Source organism: Atta cephalotes (genome assembly GCF_000143395.1).
Source record: "Atta cephalotes unplaced genomic scaffold scaffold00019, whole genome shotgun sequence".
Lineage (NCBI taxonomy): Eukaryota > Metazoa > Arthropoda > Insecta > Hymenoptera > Formicidae > Atta > Atta cephalotes.
Window position 1 is genome coordinate 3,110,272 of NW_012130083.1, and position 13,381 is coordinate 3,123,652.

Here is a 13,381-nt window from a genome sequence, read left to right on the forward strand (position 1 = left end):
GAGAGAGAGAGAGAGACATAGCGGGAGAGACAGTGTCTGGTGAAAGACAGGAGATAGTCATGATGGAAGGACGGAGATTTAACAATGTTACAATGAACGAACGACCGAGCGAGCGAGCTCCCCGTCGCCTCCCCGGCTGCGCCGCGTCGGCGGAGTCCCGGGATCGCAGATTGAATTGTAAAATAACCGAGAGGGGAACAATGCGTCCTGGTACAACATTGTGTTTGCATTTAAATAATCCGCGAGCCCGCGGGTACGTAATCCGGAGAGCGCCGTTGTGACTTCTTCGTTCATTTATATCTAGCGCGTACAATCTCCGATCTCGTCTCTAAGTCTTTGCAGTGACATTTCTGGACGATCGCATCTCGATAATTACGGCGACATCGAGATTATACGGGTATCGTGACAATTAATTTAATTATTAAAGTTAATTAGATTAGTCGCCGTTGAACTACAGCTGGATCACAGCTAAGATTAATCGAAGAACTACAGCAAAATTTCTAAGTATCTGGATAATGACATCAGAATCATGATGTTTTTTGACAGAACTTAATTATTACATTTAATTGAATTACATTTGAAATTAAAATGCGGTTGAGGCGATATTTAACTGTCATTAACATCAAGATCTGGATGTCTATTTTATTTATCTTTTTGTCTATACAGAAAATCTACTTACGAAATTAAAAACTTTTTATTGGAAAAATAGAATGTTTTATTAATGCAAGCTAAAGAAGAAATTATTAAACATAACGCTATATATGAGTAATTATTATAAATTAGAAAATGGGCTTCTCTGAACGTCTCTTCTAGTTTGGATAAATTTTAAAGAGCTTTGACTAAGTCGCCTAGCGAGTATCTCGCGATCGTTGCGACGACCGGCCGATCGACGGTTCGTTCGGTCTGCACTATAATTGTAAGTAGCGAGTAATTAATGCGGTCAATTCGAGTCCGATCCATCCGACCGCTAACCAACGGAATCCGCGAGGCTCGCCGAAGCGCGGGCGGCAAAGGGAACTAGGGATGGAAACAGGGAAACTCACGACTATCGGGGGGGGGGGGAGTTGTTCCGGGTCGGATACCGACATTGTTTCACGGTGGATGAGAATTTAATTTACACGGTACGAAGAGAGAAAACGGTGGAGGAGAACGAGGAGAAAGTGGAGGAGAAGTAGGAGGATGAGAGAGTAAGAGAGACACAGGAGCGACAGAGAGACACACAGAGAGGATGAGTGAGAGACAGTGAAAGACGGGGGGGGGGGGCGAGAGGAGAGGGAGGACGCTCGGATGGGTGCTGCCTTGTTTAAGCGTGGGTGGGGGTGTCAAATTGAATTACCCCCTCGTACCATGGCTCCCCGGGGACATTTGCCGGAGCGCTGGCGCTCTCGCGCTGCCTCCAGTTGTCGGGGGTTGCATCGGTATCTGTGTTCGTGCGCATATACACGTATATATATGTACACGCTACCTCCTCCGCGGAGGCGTTTTCAATTAAAATCAACACCGGGGGTTGGCCCCGACCCTGTACCTCGTTCGCTCCTCTCCTCGTCGACATGGACCGTTTTGATCTCTCCTCCTAATCGGTGTACCTGTTCCGCGATGTATCCCTCAATTCCCATACTACTTTCCCGACTCTTTCGCCCACCTCTTTCTCGACGACGAGTCTCTGTTGCCTTATGTGCATTACGTTATTAACTTAATTATATATAACTGTATTACCGCATAATGTATAACCGCATGATAACGGTCCGAATTTCGTATTACGTTATTTGGTAGAGACATACCGGAACCGTGATGATGATTTATTTATCATGCATCCGTATTCATTTCTATTATCTCGATTTTTTCATGAAAAATCCTCTTGTGCTGGAAATTATTTTTGTAATAATTTAGAACATGTGTCATTCAACTTGCACACGCTATTCAAATATTTTTATGTCATAAGTTTTTTCAAAGAGTTTATTCAAAAGCGTTTAATTAATAAATATATGAAATAAATGACTTTTATATACCATGTACTTATATCTATGTTCATATCTATTTCTATCTGCATCAGCTTTGTGTATATTGTAACACGGAAAAAATAATTTTTTTTTAATCTAAAATTTTGCTGAATATTAATAATATTAATAAAAATAATTTTATTGGAAACTTAAATTACTAAATTATCCAAATTTTTAAAACATCGTTCATTATTTTTTAGTTTATAATATAATTATGTTAATAGTCTAACAAAATTACTTTCAGATCTGTATAGAAAAATTTTATGCTTCTTTATTTATCCGAGGATCAAAGTTTGCTGTCATTTAAAAAGTGAAAGATTTTTTTTCTCTTTTATTATCTTTCTCTATTAAAAATTTATTCTTTCGAAAACACTCCCGGAAATCTTTGTCGCATGTTAAACTAACAGCGGGGAAATCTCCAGTCACTTATTACTGGCACTTGAAATTTTTCAGCCTCTTCTTTGCCGTCCCCCGTTAAGAGGATAAAGAACTCGATTCGTAGAGCCGACTCTCATTTTCGCCTTTAGCATCCATTTTTTTTCTTCCTTATCCGACGGTCCTTGCAAAGGAAGTCTTCTCGGTGAAATCCAGCGAATCGTTCTCTTTGAGGAAGGCTTCTCGCTGGTGCTCTTCTCTTCGCAAATTCTCCGCAATTCCTTGTTGCTTTGACTCGTGGAAAAATTACAAAAACATGTCGATTGACAGTTTGCCAAGTTATTTCCTCATGAATCTCCGATTTACTTATCATGAATATGGTATTCATCATTGATTAAAAAGATTACATGTTTTTCTAAATTATAAACATAATTTTCCACTCTAACATTAAAAATAATCATTAAATTATATATATATATATATATATATATATATATATATATTATATTACGCGATGTACCTTCGATGCAATTCCAGTTAAATGTATTTCAATTAATGCTTAAGACTTTTATCCTTAAAATTAAATCTTTGTAATTGAAAAGATAAATTGTCTTGATACTTTGACTTATTTTTTCAAAGGATTGAATCAAGAGATCAATAGGGACATCATTGTCCTTGGCGCGATTAATGAATCAACTAATTACCGATTACGGAAAGAAGCCGGAAAGAAGGTTAAGCGAGAGAGAAACTGGATTTAATCATCCTTAATTCTGTTCCGTAAATTTTCGAGAAACAGAAAGAGAAAAAGAGAGTAAGAGAAGAAGAGAGAATACGGCGACCAGCGCTTTGACCGCGCGAGTTTAATTTCAGCGGGTCTTTGGATTTGCTTAATCAACGCCTGATAATTAAGGAGGGCCCTTCGAGTGACAACGACGACGACGACGACAACGATGACGATGGCAAGAACAACTTAATCACACCTTTTAATCGGCACACGTGTTTTCTGAATCTGCGGATAAATGTGATCACGCTTTCGCTGCGATTAACTCGTCTTCAATGTGAAGTCCACAGAACCAACCAAAAGAACGGACCAAATCAAGTATATACAATTGAAGATAATAAAGAACGAAATGTTTGAGAAGAATGTAAAATATATTACTGAAATAATTGACTGCAGATTTATTGTTAGTTAAGTCTTCAATAGACAAAATGTGCTAATAATTTATCTACATTTTTTAACTTAAGATTACAGATGAGTTGAAAAAGACAGACAAATTATTAACATATTTCGTCAATTGGAGATTTTTTATTAATAATAAATCTAACAGTCAGTGTGTCATTTCAATTATGTAATATTTTTTATGTGCCCTCTCATTGCATTTTTTTAATTATCTTTACATAAAAGCTGGATCATATTCTGTATAAAATAAGCGGAAAGGTGATTTTGTGAAGTTATAGTCCTAGTTTGCAAACGTCGCTTATAATCCAACCTTCAGTTTTCATATCTGCTTTTATGAAATTATTATCGAAAAGCTTCAACCTCCATCCTTTTGTAAGAAAAAAAAGGATCGAATATAAATGGCGGTTTGAGAGCAGCGCGCGTTGCCGCTTACGTTATGAAAAGTCGCGTTACAGTTTGCGATTTAATTGGCCAGCGATCGCGTGGCAGTCGATCGGACGGAGCAAAAACGAGGAGGGCCCGATTTAATTGAGCTGAATGCACCGCCGGACGCGGCGGCACATCCAGAGGGAGAAAGAGCGCTGATCGATAAAGTGTAATAAATATAATTACAACGAGGGTGGAGGAGGCGGAAGAGCGGAGGAGGATGTTTTTTTATTCCCCTTGCGCGAGTGGAAAACGCGGAATTTATTATCGGACACGAGCGCACGAGCGCGACCGTAAAACATCAGAGATTATAATCAATCTCGTCGATGATGATAAAAACCGCGCTGAGAGGCAAATTATTGTCACGTCGCATCAGCGATGCATTTTCCATTAGGTCGAATAGGCCCAGATAACCCAATATAGCCGGCGCAAAATTACACGCAATTCTCAAAACAATGTTAAAACAATCACATTTTTTCAAGCAATTATAAAAACGTCAATGGAAACTACAGTTTTAAATGAAGCAGAAGAAGCATAGGAATTATAACGTGCAAGGTGCATACCTTTGGATGATATTACTCGTCAGAAACTGAAATAGCTTTCCGTTCGCAAATTTTAATTAAGTAGATATCATATTTTTGCAAATAGATTATACATTTTGATTAAAATGCGTGATTTTTAGATGTACTTAATTTATAATTTATATTAGTGTTTATAATATATTATTATTATTATTTTAATTAGTATATCCATATTGCATTGCCAATATACGTTTTTCTAATCCCTATCTACAAACGTTGTTTATAGTCCAACTATTAGTTTTCATAATCTGCTTTTATGAAATTATTATCAAAAAGCTTCAACTTCCACCTTTATAATCAAATAACAAATTTCCTAATATCATCTGAATGTTAAAATTATTTCAAATGAGATTACATTGAATATTTATATTTTCTGATGCTCAATCCAATATAATAATCTCTCTTTCAGAATGGATGGGCCAGCGGTGCTGTCGATGCCGCCGCTGACTTCTTCACAAAAATCGGCGCAATCGCCGCAACCGCAATCGCATCCGAAACAAAATCAGGTACAACATAGAGACACGAGAATGCAAGTCTTGAAATTAATGGATTAAAATTCCATAAAATGATATAAATCTAGGCCAATATAGAAAGACTACTCGTGTACGAGGAAAGAGTAAAAGAAAAATTTAAAAGAAATATTTTTATATAAGTTAATTTATATATAAATAAAATAATAATTCTAATTCAAATCTTTTTAATATTATTTATTATTTTAATATATAATTTGTTACTCTCTCTCTTAAAATATAATTCTATATGCATATTATATTAATTTATCTATTTATTATTATTAATTTTAATAATATAATAAAATAAATATTAATTTTTTATTCTCTTACCTAACTCGTATTATTAACTATTTTTTCCTATTAATTATTAGAATAATTTCATGAATCGCTAAACGGTAATCACGGTAAACAGATAAAAGATCAAAGTGCAGCGGGGGAGTGACCCGCGATGCGCCCGAATCTGAGGGCATCCTAGTACGTTTAAATACCGATAGGAGTTGCAGGTGGGTACCGTGTCGCTTTACGGGATCCACATCGTGTCGCTGGTAATCGAGGGACAGGAACGACTGTGCCTAGCACAGATCAGCAACACCCTGTTGAAGCAGTTCAGCTACAACGAGATTCACAATCGTCGGGTTGCGTTGGGCATCACCTGCGTGCAGTGCACGCCAGTTCAGCTGGAGATACTTCGTCGTGCCGGGGCGATGCCGGTGTCCTCGCGTAGATGCGGCATGATTACTCGCAGGGAAGCAGAACGTCTCTGCAAGTCCTTCCTTGGCGACAACGCACCACCCAGGTTGGTACAAGACAATCTGCGATTCCCGTAAAATTGCAAAATTTTTGTAAAAGACCATGCTATCTTCTATCGAGAGAAAGAATATTGTCGAACAACTCTCATTTTAGTTTCCAAAAATGTGCACTGAGAAAAATGTCTGATTGAAAATGAACGAACCAGAATTCTAATTATATCAATCAAAATTCCAGTTGTCTCAACTAAAATTCTAGTAAAGTTAATAAGAAAATTTTGACTCGTCTATTTTTAATCAAAATTTCAATTAATCCAACTAAAGATTAATTTCTTTGTGTGATGTTCTGACAATTTCACTTATGAACAAGTTTATTTCAATTTGAATATTTAAACAAAAAAGAAGAAACAGAAAAGAATCAAATATTATTCTTTCTAAATCTGAACTGAAGTTGGAAAACCCATGTGGATGAAAGGTGAAAGTTCCACATTTGTTGACGAAGAGTTAAGTTTCAAATTAAAGATCATGATTCTTCTTGTAGACTGAAGTTTTTATTTCGTTTTTCGATAATTGTATAAATATTCGCATGTACACTTTGCAGATTACCTGAAGACTTCGCGTTCTCTGTACATCACGAGTGCGCTTGGGGTTGCCGCGGGGCGTTTCTGCCCGCTCGTTACAATAGTTCGCGTGCAAAATGCATCAAATGCGCGTATTGCGGTCTGTTCTTCTCGCCTAATAAGTTCATCTTTCACTCGCACCGTATGGGCCCGACAGACAAGTACGTGCAGCCAGACGCGGCGAATTTCAACTCGTGGCGTCGGCACATGAAGCTGTCCGGTACTCAGCCGGATGAAATCGTGCATGCCTGGGAAGACGTTAAGGCGATGTTTAATGGCGGCACTAGGAAACGCTTATTAGGCAATTCGAATGGCTCCCGAGAATCGCCGAGTCCAGCGAAGCAGCCCAGATCGTCGCCGACAGGTGCCGCGCAGATTTCCACTCTGGTGCCGACACCGGCGCATCCCCGTGTACCACCATTCCCGGAACTACCCCTGCCGCTGTCTCGCAGTCTCGTCATGGACTACGTATGGCATCATCAGCAGGCAGCGGCGGTCGCCGCAGCCAAGACACCCAGCCCATTCGCATTTCCGTCCTACGCCCTACCTTGGTTGGCCAAGCGGAGTCCCGTTCTGTTCCCCGGTAAAATGAAATTTATAAAAGACAATTTCTAAATAATTGAAGAGTAACATAAAAACTTAAATCTACTTTAAAAAAAATTTGTCAAATTTAGAGTTAGAAATATCTAAGGCCGATATTCATAATCGGTTCTTATTTTAAGACCGTCTTAAATAATGTCTTAAGATGTTAATACGGCCCTCTGATTGGCTTGCGACATCCTAAGACTGTGCTTAAGATAGTCTATAAAAATCGACTATGAATACCGACCTAAGTAATCTTTATCAGTAAAAAATCCATATTTTGTTAGATTATATCTTATTAATTAATTTAAGCATTTATAATACTATACATTCTTTACAATGTTACTCAAATATTTATTCATGAAAACGATCAAGTATTTATTTATTAAATTTATAGAAAAATTACATCAGACGTAAAATTATTAATTACGTTTTCCATGCTTTACGTTTAGATAAAGTTATTATACTAAAACTGAAAACTATTATCATAAAAAACTAATCACAAAATATCTATTCCTTATTTACGATCATTATTTTTGTATAATCAAATCTAAGTGAGGATTTGACCTCAATTAGGTAGCAATCGTATGTTGGTTTCCAGGACCGCTGCCACCACCCATAAGTGGTTCCAGCCCCACGGAACCGTTGATTCCAACTGTCAATCCACCATTGCATCAATCCGCGTTCCGTCCGGTGATTCGTGGGCCACCCATCGTCGAATCAGCGATCCCAGAGCGACCAACAGACGCAAGTCAAAAGGAGGACAACTCTGATGACGAGGTCGATATCGAGACAACGGAGGATGATCCTGTGACACCACTTAATGCGAGTCTTCAAAATCTTCACTCGGCCTCGAATTCCGCTATGAGCAGCCATAGCGGACGAAGTACATCGCCGCAGTGCTGGAGTCCTCCTCGAGAAACGGTGAGTTTCAGCTTAGGAAGCTTATCAGGAAATTTATTGAGAAGTTTGAGATCGTCGACAGATTTATAAAAAGACAAAGACTCTTTCCAAACAGTACAACAGATACGAGAATTCTATACTTAATAACATCCTAACTACAAACAATTTTATCAAAACAAAAGTGAAAAAGAAAGATATACACATTGTCTCCTTTTATGGATCTATGTTATTATTATTATATCTTATTATATCTATCTAACTTATATCACAGTATAAGAAGTAGGGTTACTCTGTGTCGGCCATTGATGTGACTGCTAAACGACCGCTATGTTGTCAGTTGTGCGTGAACAGCGTGAACATCTATAAGAGCAAAGCTTAATTTCCTTAGACTGTAATATTTAAATAGACGAATTGATTGATACGCCGCGAATATGTTGTTAATTATGCAGGAACGGTCACGCACAATAGCCTCATTTTTGGCTGACTGAACCTATTTTTTATTTATACTGTGCTTATCTGTATTCATTTTAACTTACTAAAGTTGACAAAAACAATGGATTAATCAAAAGTTTATCATCTTGTGTGTTAAAAGAAGTCATGACTAATCAAAAAATGATTTTTCATCCTTAATACACACGATTGAATCATTCGTATTTTGCGCATTTCTTTTTTTTGAAATACTAGAATTGAAACATCAAATACGTTCACTGAAAAAATGTATCAAATTTTAATAAATATTGGTTTGAATAATACTAACGAAATGTTTACTAAATATAGTATATTTATTTGACAAGAACTAATTAATTTGATTTTATTGACATTACAGTAAATATTTATTTACAGCTGTAAACAAATATTTATTTAGTACTATTTAAATAAATATTTATTAAAATCGAATAAATTTTTTTCAGTGCAGTTATAACATTTATGTACATTTTTTCTAATACACAATCTTAGAGATACTTCCTAAATATATCAAAGTATACGTAAGAATTAATCATTTTTATGTGCTTTTATAAAAATGATAAAAATTAATCTACGAAACATGAACGATCCATTGTATGTAGTAAAAGGATCAAAAAATCATTAAATATATTAAGGGTTAATAATTCTCTCAATAATTTTGAAGCCTCTTTGATACCATTGTTACTTTGATACCATCATCATGTTTTAGTTTTGCTTAGGATTATATAGATATAGTAAAAATATAATAAAAGATTAATCAAACAAACCGGGGGGAGAAGTTCCTTGTATTCTACTTGTATCACGAAGAAGAGCGCGATGCACTTCTGGTTACGATTGCCTCTCGAGGAAGCCGGTGCACCATCATCGTCGCGTGCATCAGTCGCGTGCACAGCGCGACACGCTAGCGTTATAACGGCGTGATTGTGTTTGTCGCGCGCGATTATGTCCTCGTATGACAACGGGGAGGATTCGCTACGGACATGTTTCCAGTGGTGGCGGTATCGCCTCTTATCGTCGAGTGTTTGCGATCGGCAGACTGATAATGGTCGCGCCGCTACCAGTGATCGCACGTGCGTTTCGACCAACACGTGGCCGTTTACCGTAACGCTATTATTTTTTTAAACAACCATCTTTGAGTCCGCACAATAATCCACTTTAAATTGATTAACAATATTAGATGAAATAGACCGAGAAATATTATTTAAATATAAATAAGACAGAAGAATGCTATATTTTAGGTCAAAGCGAGTCTTAGTACTTACATACAAATATATTTATCGGTTCTATGAACTGCGCACTGATTCAAATTGATTATATGCATTCAGAAAAATACTAATCAGGTTCTATACTACATTACAATATATACAGTATAAAGTTATAACCATATTTTTATCAAAAAAATATAAGATTATACAAGTTTAATATTCGCACTGATAAGTATTTTTTAACTTTTTCATTGATGATAAATTTTTCATTTTCATGCTGCACATTGTAAAAAATTATTTATAACAATTTTCATAATTTTATATTACAATTTTAAATTACATCGTTCTATTTCTCGAATCTTAATCAAAAAAAGTCATTTGATTATGTAAATTTTAAGCAAAGGTACATTAATTTAAACTGGATAAAACACACGAATATAAAGAACAGATAAAGAAATTTTAGGACTATTATATTATCTATCTTTAGGAATATTAGCTATCTTAATAATATTATCTATTTTAATTGATCATTATTATTCGAGAAAAAAATGCATATTATATAATCAAAAGTGCTTTCGGAAATAAAAATCAAAGCGTTTTTATTTAAAAAGATATAAAAATATTTAATGCGTATTGATCGGAAAATATCTAGAGAACATAAAATTGAGAAATCTTATATAGAAAAGAAAAATAAAAAGTTTTATAGGAAATCTTACAGAAACAAGATCTAAATTAATTTTCTAGGAAATATTAAATTTGACACGTTTGAAAATATGTAATATATTTAAAGGAAAAAATTGTCTACTCATTTGTGCAAATAACTTACATAAATAATGATAAGTAAATTTTGTTCTATCTTCTTGAGGGGATTCACATTATCGTTAGCAGTAGCTGCATAGCATAATTGTCGATTCCAACTCCGAAAAGCAATTTATTACGACACTTATTTTTATGACTCTTATTCACTCGCTGGTGAGTGAATAAAGACACACGTCTACGTGGTTTAATAACGGAGTATGTTTGCATTGTAAGGAAAGTAGCTCCGCACCCCCGCTTGATGCGTGACCATGCGACATCTCCCCTGTAAACGGCCAGCGAAATATTTTCCCGCAATACGACACCCAACAGCAAACAAATTGCCGCCGCAAAGTTAATCGAATTAACGTCGTATCCGACACTCGCTTTAATCGAGTCTTCCCCTCGAAAAATCGCTTGTTACATGAAATGAAATATTTAGGCCACAAGCGTCTAGGAAGCTGATTCCTTGCGTTTCCTTTCAATTTCGTTTTGGAATTGGTTTCTTCTTAGAGAGATGGAATTTAAACAATAAAATGCGAGTTAATAAGTAATGCTTTACTTGTCTCGTGCAAATATTAATTTGATAAATTGTTTTTAAAAAATAATCTTGATAAATAATTATGTAAAACACATCTCAAACTGGTTGCTAGAATGTTAAAACTTTTTGCAGAATTATTATCAACATTCAGATGTTCTACATAATTATTTTGATAATCCAACAAAATTATTTTCAGTATCTATAGCTAAATTTTTATAGATACTTTAGCAAAATCGTCCAAGAAATACACAAACCAAAAAAAATAAAAATAACCTTATGCTGACGTCAAAATGATAATTTTTAATTACAAAATTTGACTGTTTATTAACATAAAATAAAAAATAAAAATAAAATAAAAATAAAATTAGTTTGATTTTTTGTTGACTTGTCTGTGTTCTTTAGACGTTCTTTTCATGTAGTAAAGAACCGGAAAGTCACCGTGTAAAGGTTAAATATAAAGTGCAACAATAATTAACTAACAGAACCTTATTCTCTGCATGAATTTGAAACAAGCTTTTACATGTGAGATTTTATTATCACATAACATATTAAATAGTCGTGATAGAGCGGTATCTTCTAATTAAATTTTTCCAAAGGAAAATATTGGTGTCATGCTTATCGAGGAGTTTAATATCAAAGCAAACTTTGCAGTACGCCTGATTTGTCACATCGGACAACCGTCCGATCTAAATAAGCTGCCTTCACATGACGACCGCAGATTCCCTTCCTTAATCCTTCTTTGATGTCGCGGCATCATCATTACCGCATTGGCAATGTTCATTGAAAACCCATGACGTTTATGTGTGCGCGAATATATCGGAAGCGTTCGTTAATCATGTCGCATGTCGGTTTCGTTAAGTGCATTCGAACTGCGCGCCGTTCCACACGTTTGTTCGCCGAGGAGGAGAAGGGGATATTTACCGACACAATAATTATCGCGATTGATGATGACGGGGAGGGGTCACCCACCACCGTCGCCACATGAGCAGTCAGACCGCAGAGCAAATTCTAGGGACGGAGTCGAGTAGTATTACGTTTGCTGCTACGATGTAAATGGTCGGGGCGGGCACGTCGCTACAATCATTCTGCTAGGCACCCAATTGCTGCCGCCGCCGCCACCGCCGCGCCGGCTCGTTACCGGCTAAATTGCCGCGGAATAATTAACCCAAGCATCGTCGAAAATTCCACCGACGACCTCGATGTTAATTGCCGCGTCGCTGCTTTGCCCTGGCTATAAATATGCGCGTAATGATTATACGCATAATATTACATCGAAAGGAAAATAGAAATTATGTGCAAATAATTGGTAGTCACGAATTAATTCCTTTGTAATAGAGACGTTAATTTAAGCTGGTCGAAATTCCTCATTATTTGTTAATAATCTCTACGTTAATGCTCTCTCCATAGCCCGAGTCCAATGAATTAATGGAGAATTTATATATAATATAAGGATTCTTTTCTATTCGAAGTTGTTTCCCTTGATTTTAAATTACTTTAAAAAAAAAAAATACACAAAAATGATACAAATCTGAATGATAACTCTTAAACACACTGGGAACACTTGGGTATTGTAATATATTTAACCCAATTTAATTACTTACTTATAACTTTAATTATTTATAACTTTCATAAAAATGTACATTGTAAACAATTCTTTTAATAGGAACCAAATATCAAAAAACCAACGGTGTCAAGCAAATGCATGTATTTTTAATACAAAAGTTATAAGCAATGAAAAAAGCATTGAAGAAGCATTGCAAAAAGTAAACCGGATATGTCATAATCCGAAAGTATTTGATGGTTAAAAATAAAAGCTAGAAAAATTAAAATTCTTTTAATAATAGGAAGAGTAATTATAAAATTATTATAGGGGCACTAAGAAAAATTAGAAAACAAATCTTTCGGATCATTTCTTTTTTGTTTCATCGAATGTTTGTTCCCTTTGTGTACAAACCCTTCAATTAAAAACCCCCTCGCACTTTTCACTTGAAATTGTTAGAATTAAAGAGTTAATGCCGGACTACTCTCGAGCGGAATAACCGATTAACGTATCTCCCATCCGTCTAAAAAAATATAACTAGCGAAGTGGCCCTAGTGTAGTTTATCGGCACTCGAAGACGTTAATCGGCCGCTATGCATGTTCAAGAGAGAGACCGAGAAGAGACCAACGAAAGGGTCGTTCTCCTTTGAACGAGTGGTTGCTGGGAGGAATAAAGCAGAGCCCGCGGGAGAAGAGAGACAGGGAGAGAGAGAAAGAGCAAAAGAGACGACGAGGATAGACCGGGATAAGCCGTCAGGATTGCCAGACAGCTTTTCAATTCCCCTTGTCAGTGAACGTGTCGAGTGGGACGTATTTTGTCCGGAATCTCTCTTTCTCTCTTCCTCTCTCTTTCTCTTATTTTCTCTACACACTACACTACACCATTACACACTCTCTCTCTCTCTCTCTC

General features: G+C 36.1%; 1 protein-coding gene across 1 annotated transcript in view; it reads left to right on the forward strand.

The window, feature by feature from the left end:
• Window positions 1-4,972: 4,972 nt before the first annotated feature.
• The window catches only part of LOC105619032 (SKI family transcriptional corepressor 2), a 22,871-nt gene continuing 14,462 nt past the window's right edge, over window positions 4,973-13,381 (forward strand). Inside the window, exons 1-4 of the mRNA XM_012200559.1 lie at window positions 4,973-5,068; window positions 5,569-5,870; window positions 6,422-7,023; window positions 7,624-7,946. Of these exons, the coding sequence (XP_012055949.1) occupies window positions 4,973-5,068; window positions 5,569-5,870; window positions 6,422-7,023; window positions 7,624-7,946 (1,323 nt within the window). The remainder of the gene's footprint in view (window positions 5,069-5,568; window positions 5,871-6,421; window positions 7,024-7,623; window positions 7,947-13,381) is intronic.